General features: G+C 33.5%; 1 protein-coding gene across 4 annotated transcripts in view; it reads right to left on the bottom strand.

Moving 5' to 3' along the window:
* The window catches only part of LOC106662038 (transcription factor collier), a 141,670-nt gene extending 122,948 nt beyond the window's left edge, over window positions 1–18,722 (bottom strand). For 3 of the 4 annotated variants that reach the window (XM_014385843.2, XM_014385839.2, XM_014385841.2), the window contains exon 1: window positions 18,453–18,721. In XM_014385843.2, the coding sequence (XP_014241329.1) occupies window positions 18,453–18,661 (209 nt within the window). In that variant the 5' untranslated portion in view covers window positions 18,662–18,721. Of the gene's footprint in view, window positions 1–18,452 lie in introns of all 4 variants that reach the window. The other variant, XM_014385842.2, reaches the window with a different exon arrangement.

The raw sequence follows: 18,722 nt of genomic DNA, 5'->3' as shown, positions 1-18,722 counted from the left end.
ACAGAGGAAACGTATATTCCAGGCATGAGGTAATCAAAAAATAAGAAAAAATCCGGTGATAAAAAGGAGAATTCCTACTCAACAGAAAAGAATTGAAAACTACAAATATATTTACCGAGCACGCTCCACAAAGTACCACTTTTAAAAAAATTTGGCCATCAAAAGTTGACCAATGTCGACCACGTCGACGGAGGCAACAGAACGTATCCTATTCAACTGCCCTGCAGTAGCTAGGAAAAGGCTGTAGTGTCTTTTCTAAGCAATATAGACCTAGATACCTCCGAGAAGAATTCAGTACTTACTTCCGCAAAGAACCAAAAATCTTACAAGAATTCCAGAAGTGATCGGTGATAATAGAAGAAAGTATACGTGCTAAAAGGTGAAATCTGTTCGATTCCAAATAGGGGACAAAATGCAATAAAACAGAGAGTTTTAGACTGGAAGGATTGTACTCTATAGTGACCTGAGTATATTTTTATACAGTAAGTCGATGTTGGAATTGTAGATTAGTCTTTGGTTATTAAAGTATGGTGTTGATCATCTGTCTAGGAATGGAGGAAGAAGTTCGAACAGTCTAAAAGTTCTTTTCCTTTCAGTCTTGTATGAAGATTACACGTGGGACGTTTGTGTATGTAGAGTAGGGTAGAGAAACTGTATGAAGGAAACAGGAGGAAGCTTGCCTTAGTGTGAAGGTATTGTCCTGATTTTTGTTTAATTTTATCTTCCATTTCTTTAGCCAGATCTCAAATCCATCCGGTAATGCAGACAAGTGGAAATGAATGATACTGACAGGATTTTTCTGAGGGGACATGATTGCAGTGCATAAGTGAATATGGGGGGAAAGATTGGGATGGTTAGCTATGTCAGCCTAATATAGGATATAAGGGTAATACCTTGTTCGTTACCTACAACTCCTACAAGTAATGGTCGGCAAGGTAGGACTGTAGGATAGGTTAATAGGTATGGGGGAGGATGTCTTTGAGTTTACACAGCATCCCAGCATGCTGACATGTCGAATGATTGTGAAACATCTAGAAGGGCAGCCTTACAGTATTACTTCTTAAAAAGAAGGCGATAACGTGGCATTGCTGAACTGTACTGTTAATTTTTCTTTAAAGTCTTGGTTGAGATCAAAACGTTAGTGTCACGAGCGGGATTCCAACCCACGACCTTCGGCTCAATACGCCACTGCTCTAACCACTTGAGCTATCGTGACTTCGATCCAGTCGGACACCAATTCCTCATATCAACTTACATCCTTTCGAATTTTCCCTCTTTTTGCCTAGTTTCGAGGTTTTTTATGCCTAGTTTTTATTGAGATCATCTTCCTGGCAATATAATTAACACGATGATCCTTATACAGATGAAAATTGAGATAATTATTGAAGTTTTCTTAAATCACTTTAGGCAAAAGAACTTGAAGAATCTTTGCTTGTGACATTTGAGTTGAAAATAGACACCAACTCCTCAACCTACGACCTTTCGAATTTTCCTCTTTTTTGCCATTTTTCAAATGTCTTATGAAGTGACGGGGAACTGTTAGCGAAATGATTTCTTCTTTAATTCTTATTATCTTCCGTATATGTTTAGCTGTCATAATTGACCGTATTAATTGTTTCAATTAATTATTCTCTTTTTCTAAGGTTCAAGTGATTAAAAGTAGTTAAAACAGCGGCGTATTCAGCCGAAGGTCGTGCGTTCGAACTCCACTCGTGAAACTTTTTCATCTCAACCAAGACCTTAGATAAAAAGAATAATTAATTGAAACAATTAATAAGGTCAGTTATGATCGTTAAACATATATGTATTAATATGATGTAGCGTTAATGTTGGAAACCGAACTGATGATAGAATGAAAGTGTGGGATAAAGTCGTTGTAGAAAGTTTCCAGGATTCAATTAGACAGACAATTTTCAGTTTTTGCAATAATAGAAAAAAAAGGTTAATTCTATTTAGAAAACGTTTGGATTGGATGTTAGAATTTGGTTTGCAAAAAGTATAATTAAAAATTTCTTTAAATTTTAAAACAATGTATATATANATATATATATACACATACATACTGCCTGAAGATTATTCCGACTTTACTTTCCTTTATTTTTATATTTTAATTTTAGAATTTATTTACTGTTATTTTACAAAAAATTGTGCTTAGTTTGGAATTCGGTTTTTGTTATTATAATGAAATAATAGAGCATGAAATTAGACTAAGGGTAGTTTTCTTCCTCTCTGGACCTCGAAATTGAATTGGCACACAATTTACCAAACAATCAGGGTGTGGCCTGAAAACAATGATTTTTATTAAGCTCGGAGCCGAGGTATATTGGCATTAATCGGATCAGTCCGGTGTCCTTGCAAAGATTGCTTCTGGACTGTATTAATTTGACAGAGGAAAGATGTGACTCGGCCGAGAGGAGCTATGTCCCCGGTAACACGGTTAGCGCTAACTCGGTTTGCCCTGAACCGCATCACCCTGTTTATTAATGAGCCCCTATTCACGACCCTAGATCTCCTCCAAAGAGGTACCTGTCTTCGCCCCGTTTATGCCGGCGGCCACATCTGTTTATGTTGGACCCCAACTGCAATTATAACCGCACCCCTCGTGGGCGCATCTGTCCTTAGCGATAAATAATTTCGTAAAACTTGAATCGGTATCATTACACGATGAGTCACTTGACGCTAACACGTCTAAATAGGATTTTGATACCGAAAAAACCATAAACCATGATATACGATTGTCCCATCTTTTTCCACCAGCAAACGAGCAGTATTGGTTTTACAGTTTGATTAATAGATTTTGGGGACTGCACGGGAATTTCAGTTTTGACCGTAAGTGTGCAAGGTTTAAAGTTCCAATGAAAAAATTATTTTAATTTGAAATATTATTTTCTTATTATTTTACCAAGAATGTAGTTTTATATTTTCAGTATAATGTTTTTTATCATTTTTTTAATATTTTATGTTTTATTTATTTATTTTTGTTAACAGTCGAATTTTACGAAGTTATTTTCTTTTTCCATCTTGGCCAGGCGACCTGTCAGCAAATGCAAGATTGCCATTTTTTTAAATTCAGTATGGATATAATAAGTTATTATTCTAATACTATACACGATACTATGCACTGATGATGGGTTTAATTCCCAAACGTCCAAATGTTTAAACGTAAAGTTTTTACTGTCTTATGAAATAAAAACCACATGGAAATTTTCTTTGACGTTAACCAACAAATACAATGTTTTTGTAATGATAAGCAAGAACAGCTTGAACAGTTTTTATTAAAAAAAGAGCTTCGTTCTAGAGGTTTGGAGATTTATAATGTTCAAATCTTCTGGACATGACCTAATTACCTCTATTATACCTCCGAACTTTCCTCAGAAGGCCATAGATTTTTAACTCCAATAAACTATGCCAGCCTAGGTATTATTAACTTTTTCGTTTAAAGGAAGTATTCGTCATTCTCTACATTGGTCACAAACCCTTTACCAAGCAAACCTCTCACAGACCAATCACCATTCGTCCTGTGGCGTCCAACATACTCGAAAGACTAGGGTCTAGTAGTAGAGAGTGAACCAATGACAGACTGTTCAAACGTAAAACCCAAACAGCTTAGGGGTGGGGTAACAGCGCTTTAGTTACGCAAAAAGTTTGCTGTTAGCTCCAAATACCGGCAGGAGCAGTATTTTCAAAAACATTTAGAAAAAGATTTTGATGAATTGAAAAAAAAAAACCAAGGGTGAAGAAAAAACCCATAATCAAGAGTTAAAAAAGAAAAGAAGAAAAAGAATTAGTCAAGCCTTATGATACTGATAGCAAGTGCCAAAGCAACCTCCTTTAAACAACAACCAGGTGAATAATTTAGGTAATATTCTTCATTCTAATTCAACACAGATTTGATTGCAATTTCGTGCCAATATTAGCTCGTATTATTTGTCGGAAGTTAATAATATTTTGATTATTGTCGAGCCAATGTTTTTGATAAAGCACAATCTTTCAACGATGTTTGTTTTGTCTATTGCTCATTATGCGTTCATTCTTAATGCTTTGGGATTTTTAGGATGCCTGCATTTGATTCAAAAACAGCTCTTCATAAAAAGAATTTTTAAACCTAGTAAATAAGGGTTGTTTTGGATTTTGAAATTTTCTGATAATGCACAAGTTGTTGACGTCTTTGTAAATCGAGAAAACATAGATAAAAGTTGGTGGTAAATAGTAATAAAGAGAGAAATTTTCTTAGATGTGTCTGCTGTTCGACCCCATACGCTAAAGTCATTTTTTCTCGTCCATTCAGATTCCGTCATCTTTCCACGGTCCAGCAAGTTTCAGAGTTGTTGACCACTCACTCCGCCCTACAGAACAAAGATTTCTTGCATTCCTCAAGAGTCCCATGCTTCGATAAGTTAAGGTACCCAGGCATCCTCTATAAACTTAAACACTCACTACCAACTTTTTAATATTTGAAATTAGATTTGACTGACAGCTGCGTCATGGTGAAATGCGGCAATGAGTACGCAGAACAAATCAATACGGCCGGCGTCTCACAAGGGAACATTCTTTGCCCTATCCTATTTGCCATTTAAAATGCAGACTTTTTTTATACATCCAATACAGTCATTACCACCTACGCGAACTATACGGCAATTTTGTCTACTAAACCGAATACGTTCCGAGCAATGTCCAAGTTCCAAGAACACCTTGACTTTATTAAAGGCTGGTGCGACACGTAAACACGACTGAATGACGACTGCATCCAGTGTTCATTTACAATCTTTCTCTCCACTGTACATCAAAATCAAGGAGGTACTAACTGCCATTCAAGTCAGAACTTAAATCCATTATCAAACTCCAGTATTCCTAGTCAAAAGTCATCAGATATATTATCAATAACGTACTTGAGTATTATATTTTAATTGATACGAATTTTTTATATCCATGTAATTAACAACCGTACTTGTTTAATGACTATTTTTCTCGCAGAGGCAAAAATTAATAATAAAATTCTCGATTTCCTATAAAAACTACTTTGCAGATTAATATAAAGATAGATAGAAGACTCTTTAAAAAAAAATCTTAAAATGCAGAGAGATTAATTGGGCCAAAATGGTATAGAACGATCGCTCTTCAGAAAAGTCATGGCGTAGAAGTTTTTGAAGACAAATTACCAATTTTTATTTAATTTTATTTTTATTTATTGTCCGTTTGTAATTGTATTTGGCTAAAATGAATTAATAAACCGTTGAAAAAGGGATCTCGTCTCCCAGGCACCTTGTCGTTGTCAAGTGGGCGTTGGCGAGTGGCCGATAAGAGCGATAAGAGGGCCAACATGTGTTAAATGTGTTAATTGTGAGAACGTTTGTCACGGAGTAAACACTGCTGGCGAGCAAATAAACTCGTCCCCTGGCAAACAACAGCTTCGCTGGGACATTACACCGGTCAATCGACGATACCGGATAGTCTATATTTGTTCCCTTTTAATCCCGTGGGGTTATATTTTTTTAAGCTGTACTAAATTCTCGATCAAAGTAAGAATTTATACTGGTGAGTCGAGATTTTTTTTTTAAATAATGAACAAGTCGTATTTTCACTTTTACGAATTACTAAAATAAATAGTAGTCCAATTCAGGGAAGACGTCCAATGAACCATTTTTATTTTATTTTAGGAACAGAACTTATTCCATCAGCATGAATATATGCTAGTAATGCTGAAAAAATATGTTTTCTACGTTCCCACTATTTACCCTGGCCATACCTTGCAAGCATATCCCTACATCTAGTCAGGGTAAAACTCATAGATGTTATAGGCCGCTACATCGGTCACTGGAATTTGATCAAATAACTACACAACATGGATACAATCAAACATGACACTTTAAGTTGTGCAATGAGATGGAAGGAATATTATCTTCGAATTTAAATTCACTAATTTCGTGGTCCGCTTGACCAATTAATATATTACAAATAATTAAGGTTTTTAGTTGAGATAAAAAAGTTAATGGCACGAGCGGGTTTCGAACCCACGATCTTCGGCTGCTCTACCACTTGAGCTATCGTGACCTCGATCCACTCGGACACTAACTTCCCATCTCAACCCCACCTTTTGAATTTTCCCTCCTTTTTGCCATTTTTCAAATGTCGTGTAATCGGATTGGATTCTCGACGACAAATGAAATGGCCACGGAGAGCTTTAGTGAAGTATACTTCATTTTAAATCATTAAATTCACTAATTTCGTGGTCCGCTTGACCAATTTGAACACGACAAGTCAGTATTATTAGTACTTTTTTTTTTTTTTCAAAAGACCATGTTTATTACTGGTTATATGGGCATTCAAATGAAGTCATCCTTTGAGTAATTTTGTCAGAAGTAAAGCTACCAGTAAAGTTTCACCCGGGATATAAAAATTAAGGAAATATCGGAAGAGTATCTTTGAAACGAAATCTACCTTTTTAACTTATACATATGTATTTTCTATCTGAATAATATCAACTATGGGCCGTCAAATACCGATTACACAATTTAATGTCATATCCACCACGTACAAGTTGAACACTGGAGGAGAAAATCCTTCCCGTCTGATCTCACAAACTTTGACAGGGATTTCAGCGTTTTATCTTTTTTTGCTATATGCTTGTCGTTACTATGAACAAAACTACACAACATAAAATGATTATTAATATTTCTTTTGAACTTTTTCTACGATTTATATCTTTCACTATAGCAATAAAAAAAATTCATTCTTGGCAAATGTGGACTCAAGTATGGAGATCAAAATTTAGTGATGTTATGAATCATATATGATAATTTATGGCAGTAATAAATGTTTGACACGAACATTATCTTGATAATGAGCTTTTAAGCAATTAGAGCATCTGTTTCATCGCGTATCAGATTGCTAAGGCTGATCTTTCAAAAAAAATTGTCTATTGCGTACATTGTAAGAAGCTGAAACGATTAAAAAAAACTTAATAGTATTTTAACGACAAAATAGTATTTAGTTCTGCGCTGTAACATAGTCGGACGATGAAAAAACAATATGCTGTTTCAATTTCAATCTTAATGAAAGGACCCACCGAGACAGACTTTTATTTATTAAATTTTGCTATTTTATTAAACAGACAACAAATGAGAAAATATTTGCTTGAAAAGGGACTTTTAAAAAGGGTTAAGATCCTTAGAAAATAAGTGGACAGGGTCATATATCAATGATGGTCAGGTAAGCCAGGATTAAAATGTCGACGTGTACACACCCAGCCCCTTGCTTCCGAGAACGCCTTCATAATGTGCATGCAATAACGGATGTCTGGCTACCTTATAGTATGTACTATTTGGTTTGTTACATTAGCGCTGTAGGTTTAAGTACACTAATAAGTTGAAGATAAATTATAAGTTCATTAGATTTCGTGTTCCGATTGACCAAATAGCATCTTTCAATTAATTAATCTTTATGTAAGGTATTGGTTGAGATAAAAAAGTCAGTGTCACGAGGGGGATTCGAACCGGCGACCTTCGGCTAAATACGCCGCTCTACCACTTGAGCTATCGTGAAGACAGAAGTGAGAAGTCACGATAGCTCAAGTGGTAGAGCAGCGGCGTATTTAGCAGAAGGTCGTGGGTTCAAATCCCGCTCTTGACACTGACTTTTTTTATCTCAACCAATACCTTACATAAAGAATAATTAATTGAAATAAACCATTAGTACAAAGTAATGTTTAACCACTGAACCTCGTAATCCTAACTGGCCGATCATTTGTTTTTACAGTTATAAAACTAGATATTTAAATCGTATATTTAGGAGTCTCTAACAATTGCTGACTCTAGTGGGCATGTAACGTTGTAGAATGGCGCTACATAGCTACCACGCCATCGTCAATAATAATTTATTGCATAATTAACCGAGAAAAACTGCTTTTATATCTCGTGAATGGTTGTTTTTGCAATTTCGTTTTGGATATATGTATACCTTTTAAAATATTGCAAGATTATCAAAAATCCTGATAACATTTAAAGCCACGTTATTTTTGAAACCATAACTAAAACTTGTTTAAGCCGACAAATTTTGTGATCTAAAGTTTCTAAGAAGGGTTGAAAGATACAAATTATAATTCACCATAATTTATTATCCATTTTTTTGCTGTGTCCGTTGCTTAGAATCGTCTTTAATTGCAGATTTAATAGGTGGATTTCATTCTTGATTATTCAATATATCATATATATCATCATATCACACATATTACATATAAAACAATTATTACATTCCTCATACCAATCATTTCTACAAAGTCTAATTTTTCAACAATTTGGCTTTCCTTTCTCCAATTATCCCCGTCTGTATAATCCAGAAAGAATAATCAGGCTGAACCACTACCCATTCTTTCTCATTGTCGGCCCCTTTCATCTCAAAGAAGCCTCATATAAAAATGTTTTTCTATCACTACTTCTTTCCTCACCCCTTCAAAATCCAACGTATATAAACATAAAACATCAATATCTCACTGGCATTCTCAACACGAAACACAATAATGACACATCTACACAAAAAACAAACACTTTGAGTGAGTACAAATACTTTCATTGAATATAAAATTTCTAGCATTGGATAAATTCATTTTTTGCACATCCTACATGCATTTATAAAATTTAAAAGCTTATAAATCTGCCCTGAAGATGATCTCAATAAAGATCGAAACGTTGGCATGATAAAGAAAATGTTTTTACAAACTTACATCACACCAGACCGCATCTCAGGATCTCCAAATAAATTTCATATATTATTCAATATGAGATTTGAGTAGACTTCTTTATGTGCAAATATAATTATTTGACTGTCCATTCCGTCATCACTATCCTATTTGTGTCTAATTCTTGAAGGAGCTTCATCAAAAGTTGGATAAAAGCATGTGCTAGTGTGATTACAGGTGGATCCACATTGTGTAAACGGATTAGAAGACGGTCCACTTTTCTTTTCCTCCTCCTTAATTTTATCAGTCTGTACCCGTCCGACCCTTAAAGGGTTGAAGGGCACGGGTAGGGCGAGATGAGGGATAGAAATATTGTTATTACTTGTTCCCGGGGTAGTTTGTAATTTTCTTGTGACAGAGCCACCACCGCCCCCCGTCTACGACCACACCCGGAAAAACCTTGTTTTCAGATATTCTGACCTCCTTAAACAACCCCACATTTCCTCCTGACAGCTTTCTTTCTTTATTCCTTTTCTGACTTCTCCCTGCAAAATGTATCCCATTTTTTGTTTTCGTAGAGCTAATTTTTTTACAAATTATTTTATCAAAGAAAACAATTGATTTTCACAATATTAATCCATACTACGGTTTTTTTTTCAAGTAAGGTAAATAAAATGCGTACCCATAATTGTAAGGACTCATGTTAATTTTATACAACGGTAAAACTACTAAGAGGTAGTACAATATTTTTCAAGGGTAGATTCATGACCTATATATGGCCTTGCAGTTCCTCCTCATGACGGTGTATCTGCCTTTTCACCCCTCAATTCCTTTATGTCCTGGTACCCACTTTGTCATCAGGTAGTTGTGCTTCCCCAGATTTTGGAGATTCTGGATGCAGTCGCTAATTTGATGTAATTTTTTTTACAAACTATTGCTAGAATAGCTGCTTGCCTATCCGATCTTATGAGGATTTTTTTGTCAGTGTAACCCCTTTTAAGAGTTTTTTTTTGTCACAAGCATTGATGATGGCATGTAGTTAAGCTTGAAAGTCAGAGGCGTACTTCTCAAATTATGTTTGAATGCTCATATTTTGAAGTTTAGAGAATAGTATAAAGAGTAAATGAGAAAGAGAAAAAAGAAGACAAGAAGGACGAGAATTTAACTAGGAAACAGTGAATAAGCAAGAACGTAACAGATAGACAGAGAAAGAGAGAGAGAGAGAGAGAGAGAGAGTGAGTGAGAGAGAGAGAGTGAGTGAGAGAGAGTGAGAGAGAGAGAGAGAGACTGAGAGGGGGGCCCTTTGTGTTTTCAATCAACTAACATTTTAACTAACTAATTAACTAACAGAGAATCGTCCAATTTGTAAGCCGGATAAAATAATTTTTCAGAAATGTCTTAATTTATGGACAACTGCTAACAAACAACAGTGCAATAAAGTATACATTTACACACAAACAAAAATAATTTAATCTTCATTTACAATTTACTTAAAAAAAATATCGTCTAAAATATATTTATTTACTTGCTAAGCACTGTAGTTTATTTTTCTTTATGCTTCTAAATATTTTATTTTTGGTGTCTACATAAATTTTATCATGTTTTAATTTTTTACTTCTTTTGCACAATTAGCTTAATAGTCGGGTTGGTAATTTATCAAATTACCCTAACAAAAATGGTTGGTAAATTGCAAAAAAGTTCTGTATTTATTGTAAAGTAAGGAAACAACTATCTCTTAACACATTGTAAAATTTATTTAGAGATCAACTATCAATTTGAATCGGCTTCTCGCCATCTTCAGTGTCATCACGTCTGGTGGCTATTTTAATGCCCAATTTGTTCGATCGATTTTTTATTTCGTCCTTTATTTGGCTATGTACGTGGCTATAGTTCATTTAGAGTCTGTTTTTGTTTTCGATTTGTTTTGGTATGTATGGTTTGTTTAAAAATTTTTCGCCGTTATAGTGTACTTTTTTTATAAATGTTTATAATAAATTTTTAATNAGTAATAATAATAATTCTAAATTTTTATAAATTTATAAACTGAAACATAAACAACTAATTATAACCATAACAATAACTACAAAGGTTTTTTTTTCAATATTCTCGCAAAATGAGTAATCATCGAAACTGGTGGCTCTTAACAGCAAAATTTTAAAAATGTATGTGTATTTTTTATTCGCTTTTCAAATAATAATCATAATGTGTGGTGTTTAGTGTTAGTCAATGATTATTCGGAGATGAATATACGGAATAATCAATAATCATAATCTGTTGCAAAATACGACAAATCTTGACCAACATATGATTATGAAAAAAATAAAGGATGCACAGTTTTTCGATCTTCTCCAATATAAAACAAAAAGTTTACAATAAATAAATTACAATTAATTAAGGTTTTCTGTTGAGATAAAAAAGTCAATGGCACGAGCGGTATTCGAACCCACGACCTTCGGCTTGATACGTCGCTGCTCTACCACTTGTGCCATCGTGACCTCGATCCTCTCGAACACTAACTTCCTATCTCAGCCATTTAATAAATAAATGATTCATGATATATCAGAATTTTTTGCATCGATGACCCGATGATTTAATAACATATTCGTCATCTCAATTAGTGCAAACGTTATTTTATCGTTGGTCTATTACATAACGGGTTTGTAAAGCCATTTATGAGAGTGATACGCTTCAACTCTTCCCAACATCTTAGCAGCTCTCCCTATCTCGAGGAAACACGCAATCCCTCGGATACACCAGTTCTAAAACTACTTTCTAAATGGTGCTGTACGTATAAAGCATCCTTAAAACTTCATTTAAACCGTACTTATTTGATAAAGTATTTTAAAAGAAAGATTCTGACAATTTCATATAAATCATTGTTTTTTTGAACTCGTATTTACTTTTTTTTTGCTTTTCAAAAATGTACCCGTATTCCTTTTTCCAGGGGGTTTAGATCAAAACATTTTGTTTCATGAGAAACTAGCCAAAAATAAAAAGTTTACCTGTCTAGGGTTTTTTCCCAAAAACGCCCCCATAAAAAATAAAGAGGGAACAGAAGTTTAAACTTACCCTGTATGGAACATTGTTCATAGCACTTATAATGACAGCTCTAGGATAACCATTTCTGTCAAAACGTTTTTAGCGGTACTATTTACATACTATTCACTCAATTATGAGTCATCGATATTACATGTATTTTATAACGAATCTAATTAAAAGTCGATGTGGTGTTCAATCTTCCACCATCGGCCTTCATTCAGTTTCTTTTCTAAAGTCGTGGGCTGTCTGTCGGTGTCTTCGGTGGATTAAGTTTTGATTTTTATATTGTTTTATAGTTCTTTTTACTTGGTATAGTGTTATAAATATTATACGTGGGCTGTTGTCAATTTGCGTATTTTTGGGTACCCAGATTTAATCCACCAAAGGCACCCTATGACATTACAAAAGAGACTCAACTGAATCACAGACACACTGACGATGGCTAGAAGCAGAAACCGACAGACCAACCCAGCAAGGATAACTAGATTATGATGATCAGTAAAGATCAAATAACAAGCTCCTCACACCATAGACCACTAGGAAATCTAACGATTTATAATCTTACGACCGACATAATTATTGCATTATTGTTAGCTTATGAAAATTCAATACAATTAAAATCAATCATTATTTAAGATGATCATCAATAAATATACAAAACTTTATAGTACCGTAATTACTTGACGTGAAACAATAACACAAATGGGTCTTTTTAAAATCTGCAATTTCCTCGTAGATTAGGATCCTTTGAATTATGGCCGTGTTTCCGACCGTCACGTGACGAGACTACTAATTACATCGATTAACAGACGTTCAATCATTTTAATTTAACGGATTCTAACCGCAACTGGGTCCGCATGATATCGTCGAGTACACCGTTTTAAACCCGGGCAGGGAAGAAATTCTCATATCAGATCAATCAGAAGAAGACAATGCGTATTGAATATAAACTTATATTTTTTTGTTATAGTTTGTTTATCGGTGAGTCTGAATTCCATGTCATGATTGTGATTCCGGATCTCTTATATTTAAACTAGTCACGTTCCTTTGATCTATTTTTACGTGGAGACTATCAAAGACAAAACAGAAAAAAAATTGCAATTCGTGGACATTTTCTTAGACATTTTATGTATTTGTAGACCTTATTTTGACTGTATAGAAACACAGGCATTGATTTTAATAAATATCAAAATTTCTAACTTTGCCAGACAAGATAATAAACAATTTAATACAAATTCAATTGTTTTCAATGTTAATAAATTGTTTTATAAAGAGAAAAACCTGGAGTCTCACATTGTTTTCTAGACCGTACACCCGGAGGCTGAGCCGAACCGGATTCGATTTATGCTTCCCCTAAATAATTCATGATCATGCTGTGAGCCCTTTCCCGTTTTACGGCAAATCAAGCTTTAACGTTAATACCGTTGTGTTTTACTGCCCTATCGGCGGCTTTTACAACGACGGTCTTAGCCAATTAAAGGCCATTGTTTAATTCTGTACTTAACGGTCCCAAAAGCTTCCTGTATGATACACGGATGATCTGTTAAATGGGATTCGGGTGAAATTATGCTGGCTGGTACGCGATGAGATGGAATGCAATTGTTGACCTATATCGATCCTATCAGGTCAACCCAATCAGGCTGTTAATCAGGGGTCTGATGATTTTATGCTAAGGACATGCAAACCGCTGCACTCGGCGTAAGTACATTACCGAATTATAATAATATTAATAAATATGCAAATACATGCGAACGTACAAATATAATTTTGTCTCATATTTATAGTGCAATAAAACTGACGATTTTTTTTCCGTCCTAAAGGGTTACACAAGATACCCACCGCTGAGCCACCAAAGCATTATCTATGTTATCCGAACAAAATGATTAAACCTTGAATTTTCAACGTTTTTGAACAGCACAGTCAGTAGCAGTGTTTTTTTTTTTGTTTTTTTTTAATTTTTGTATATATTTTTTTTATTAATCCATATATATATTTAATAGTCATAATTGACCGTATTAATTATTTAAATTCTCAGCTCAATTGGTTGTAGGAGCGGCATATTGAGCAGAAGGTCGTGAGTTCGAATCCGCTCGTTGCACTAGCTTTTTCATCTTGGCCAAGACCTTAGATAAAAGTATAATTAATTTAAATAAAATTAATACGATCAATTATGACTGCAAAATACGTGTATGGAATTTTTATATTTTAATCCACTAGCTATTATGTTTTTCTTGTGTCTTTTTATAAGCTAAGTCTTTACATTTTAATTCCCCCTTCTCGACCTTACAGTCTGACATATACATTTCTTTATGTACATTTAGTGTATTATTTTATTTTGTAAAAAGTTATTAAAACTTGTGTTGGTAGCACTTAGGTCATCAGGGTACCTATACTTCAACTTGTTTTTAGGTCAAATTCAGGTTATTTTGTTTTAATAACGATGCTGTTGTTTCAATATTTAATTAAAGTTACTAAGGACGTGATTGCGCCGGCCGATGGTCGGATGTCCGTCTCGTATGTGTCAAGTTATCGGTTCTGGGTTCGAATCCCCGAAGAGCCCATGACTTTTAAATGATAATGGTATAAAAAATGTATTGGAAAGTGGTTTGACCCCCCCCCCTTTTCAGCGGCACCCAACTTGTAATTCACCCAAACTTGTAATTAGACATAGCCAAAGTTGCTAAGGAAAGAAATTGTAATTTCAGTAATTTTGTTAATAAAATAACAATTATAAAATAATAAAATACCAAATATTGCTTTTCATTTAAAAACAAAAATATGAAAGAAATCCTAAAGTTTAGTAAAAATATAGATAGGTAATAATATTTCACAATAGTATTTTTTTTAAGTAAAATTATTATTTTATACCCAACTACTTGCTTTAATTAGAGACAACAACTGTCCTTTTATTCTTATGCGCTTTGAAACTTTATATTTTTATTTAAGGATGCATGACTACAGACTTTCCAAAATTACGGTGGCTGAAGTAATAAATGCTAATTTGTCTCGGTGCAAAGCGCTCAGTTCACTAGCCCTTGATTTCAATATTGGCTTTGTGTTCACCCTTAACGACCACAAAGAATGGTTATCTAAATCCACGGCTTTTGAATAATCTTTTTGTTCCAGGCATGAAAGTTATACTTCTACTATACAGGGAACTGAATCATTCAAAGACTTTTTCAACTTAACAAATAAAAAGGTGTGCTTTAATAATTTATGTTGGTTCTTCAAACACTTGTGAGAAGATTACTAGAGGGAGAGATTACTCCCCTTTCAGAGATAATTATGCTCATTGTGTAGCTTATGCGTGAAGAAGGATCTCTTTTATTTTTTGAATAAGTGCCCCATTTTTTCAATTTCCTGTTCTCTTTTGAGGAACTGCGAGATTTTTGGGATCGTATTTGATTGCAAAATTTAATCCTCCCGATAGTACAGGTTAATTTTGCAAAGATTGCACTGGTGTACCGAAAAGAGCTCGTGGATCTGCATTCGAACCCGACATAAAAATGGGCTTTGTAAGTAGTTTTGTAATCAATGATGTTTAAGAACTTTTCGTCTGTATCAACTATCTTATGAAAATCTATTTTGTTTTTGTAATCAGTTCTTTTTTCAACCATGCTTCATTTAATATTTCTCATCTGAACATTTCATTTTGAGTATAGTTCCACATTTAAAAGGCAGCATTCGTATAAATTCCAAAATAATTAATTAACAAATGTACATTCGTGAAAATATGCTGTTAAAATCCGCGATCTATTTGGGGCTTAAAATGCCAGTAATACCTAGTTAATTTTTTAAAGCAATTCAACCTTATATCTTGAAAATATGTAATTACAAATAAATTCTAGCATAAGCTTTGATGGCCTGAAAAATATATTTAGACACACTTTGGCTAAAACTATTTAAAAGGGATTTACCAAAAATTAAGAATAACACGGAATTATTCTTTATTTAGATTTAATTGTTAATATTCTGTTTTATCGTTTAACTATTTTTATTTAACCACCATTTGTAACAAATAATACTGTTAAATCTAAAAACGTATTTTTTAAATAATATTCCCAACACAATTTAAACACGCACTATTAAGAGCGTTAAAGTATCGCAATAAAAAAAATTACATTCAGTTAATTTTATGACCTAATATTGTAAACCGTCAATTTCGTTGCGTGTTAGCTTTATCAGTTTTGTTTGTTTCATGGAACTTAGTAAAGCATGAAGCCTACAAGTGTAAACAGCCAAGTGTGTCAATAAACGTCAATATATGTGCAATCTTTTGTATCGATGGCCTTTCTCAACTGAATACAATTTCACACTGAATACGAAACGTTGAAGTGGATCAATCAAATAAGACAGATTTTCATGGAGATTTTTAACAGTAGCTCGTTTTTACGAATATAGTTAGCAAATATTTTTTGAATTTTTTTAAAATAAAATAAGAATGCCATATAATGTTTATGTTTAGGTATGTTACAAAAAATTGTTAACCCAGTGGCAAAAATTCCTTAGTTAGCTATTTTTGTATTTATTTTTTACCTTTCATACTTGCAACATTATCATTGATAACAAAACTTTAATTTTTTAAATTTTACAATTTTGCTACAGCTTGACAGTGTAATTTGGTTTCGTTATTAAAATGATTTTGCCGATTTAATGGCATCATTTTCATTCATTAAATCCTGCCAACTTTCTCATGTCGCGTTTTTAATAGACTTCTTTATAGTTACTAGTTTTTAAGTTGATTTTCACTAGATTTATTGATTACCAGATTTGGTAAACATGATCAATACAAATTTAACAGAACCTTTATTAAGTTTCCTTGTGACAAACAATGAGAGGTATACAGTTAAAAATGTAAACATAGTTTTAAAACAATGGGAGTAAAAGTAAAGAAAAACAAAGTATTTTTGCCATATGGGAAGGATTAACGTTCAACAACATTTTGTGTGTCGTAAATGAGGAGTCACACCACTTTACAATATGTACTTCTTTCACATTATTCTCAATTAAAAAGCGTCTGCCAGGATTCGAACCCAGGTCCGTTAGTACTGGCCACCGCGATCCCGTGGATGTTGTAGGTGATTAAAATGAGATGAGGGGTCAGAACCACATTCAAATACTTTTTTCATAGTCTTCCATTAAAATAACCTGGGCTACACAGGGATTCGAACCCGCTAGACTGACGAGACGTACGCCCTAACGGAAGTAAATTAATAACAATTATATCGTAGGCGTACCAGATTTTCTTAATGAATAATTTTTATTTATGTTCTCAGGTTGTTTTCCAGCTTGAGGAATTATTTTTTGTGCTTTATGAGTATGCAATAAAATAAACTTGACAATATATTTGAAGTATCGACAAATCATCATTTCATTTTTTCAGGCAATAGGCTTTAGAATATTTTTGGTTTAAGAAACTAATATTTTTACCCAATTTTTTTGTATGCTTTATATATATAAAAAATGACAAAATTCATTCTGTGACAGGCCTTTCGATTCAATCTTTTTCCCTTTATTCGGAACGATTTTTCCCTCCAAAATAAGGGTTTTAATGATGATTAAACTACACAAATACGATCCTTTTTTTTTTTTTTTTTTTTTTTTTTCAGGGTTTTGCTTTATTTGTTACTTAATTTGACAATAACCAGTCAGATTGGGTTTCGTTTGTTGAGTTTTTGAAATACGAAAGTCTTTGATACATGAGCCTAATTCGATATTTTGAAGAATGTTTAGGAAAATCGTTATTTAAAAAGAAAAATGTGTTGAAATTGATTTATAAAAGGAAACATCAGAATCTCGATTTTTTTTTGCAAACATATTTGTCAGCCTTCAACATAAGAAAATTTTCTTCATTTTTGTTGTTTTAGTGAAGGTTAAATAATTGGCAACACTAAAAATCGAAATATTTTTTTTTTTAATTTTTTTTTAAAACAAAATCTAGATACCTAAGTTTACTCCCGAGCCAATTTGACAAACCGAATTTCTTTAGTACTAATTTTATTACAATTACAATTTTAACACATCATTTCAAAAAATTGATACTCTATTTTGATTTTGAATGTTTGAGCAAATCTTTTAAGAAACACGTATATCAATGATTTTTCAACAATTTATACTTGTTTGCTTATTTGGGAGGGAAAATAGGGGATGTTGATAAACATTAAAAAATATGTTAGCTGATTGGCATATATTAGTTTGAGAATTATTTTCCCTTGTTTATATTCATCTTTTTTTACAATATTCTATATTATCGGTGATTTTATTTTTTAATTGTTTGTCTTCGTAATATTCTAAGGTGAATATTGTTATTGTGTTACGTTTTAGGCTTATTTGGAAAGTGGTATAAATAAAAATATGGTACTTAAACACATTAGAGGTTTTTGTTTTATTTTTATTTTAGGATTTTACGTTTTATTCTATTTTCTTTGCAAAGACAAGATTTATTATTTGGCCATGTAAAAATTGAAAATTATACTTTCGCGAACTTGTAACATTATTGTTTTACGTTTTTTAAAAAATTGGGTTATCTAATAACGTGATTCAACAGGCTCATGACGTGGTTTCATGGTTACGTGGTTTAACTTCATGCATATTATGTATGGTTACGCAATTGAGAAATAGATTAATGGATAGGATACTGTACAAGACACTAAAAAATCAGAAAATTGCTGTCTTTATATTCAAATTTTCTTCTCTTGGACTAGTTAGAAAGAGGAAGTAAATAAAATTTAACTCTGACCTTGAATTGTCGACTGGCCATGTTCTCGGAGGTAAAGGTTCTTCCTTTAGAGCTGATACTGGTCCCCTCGGCTGATGTAAGGTGTCCTGCAGGAACATCCGCGAACCAGGATAGAGTTTCCTTCCCCATGCTTCTAAGTCGGCAGCCCCGCAGAGGCTCGCCGCCCAAGGGGAGCTGGAACCGTAGCCACCGCACTCGACAGCGGTCATGATGTCAGACGAGCATCCCGAACACGTCTCTGGTGGATAGACCACGGGGGAGCGGAGCCGG

Source organism: Cimex lectularius, unplaced genomic scaffold (assembly GCF_000648675.2).
Source record: "Cimex lectularius strain Harlan isolate CLEC.00 unplaced genomic scaffold, Clec_2.1 scaffold59, whole genome shotgun sequence".
In the NCBI taxonomy this organism is placed as follows: domain Eukaryota; kingdom Metazoa; phylum Arthropoda; class Insecta; order Hemiptera; family Cimicidae; genus Cimex; species Cimex lectularius.
Note: the sequence above shows the minus strand (reverse complement) of the source record. Positions and strands in the feature narration are given on the sequence as shown.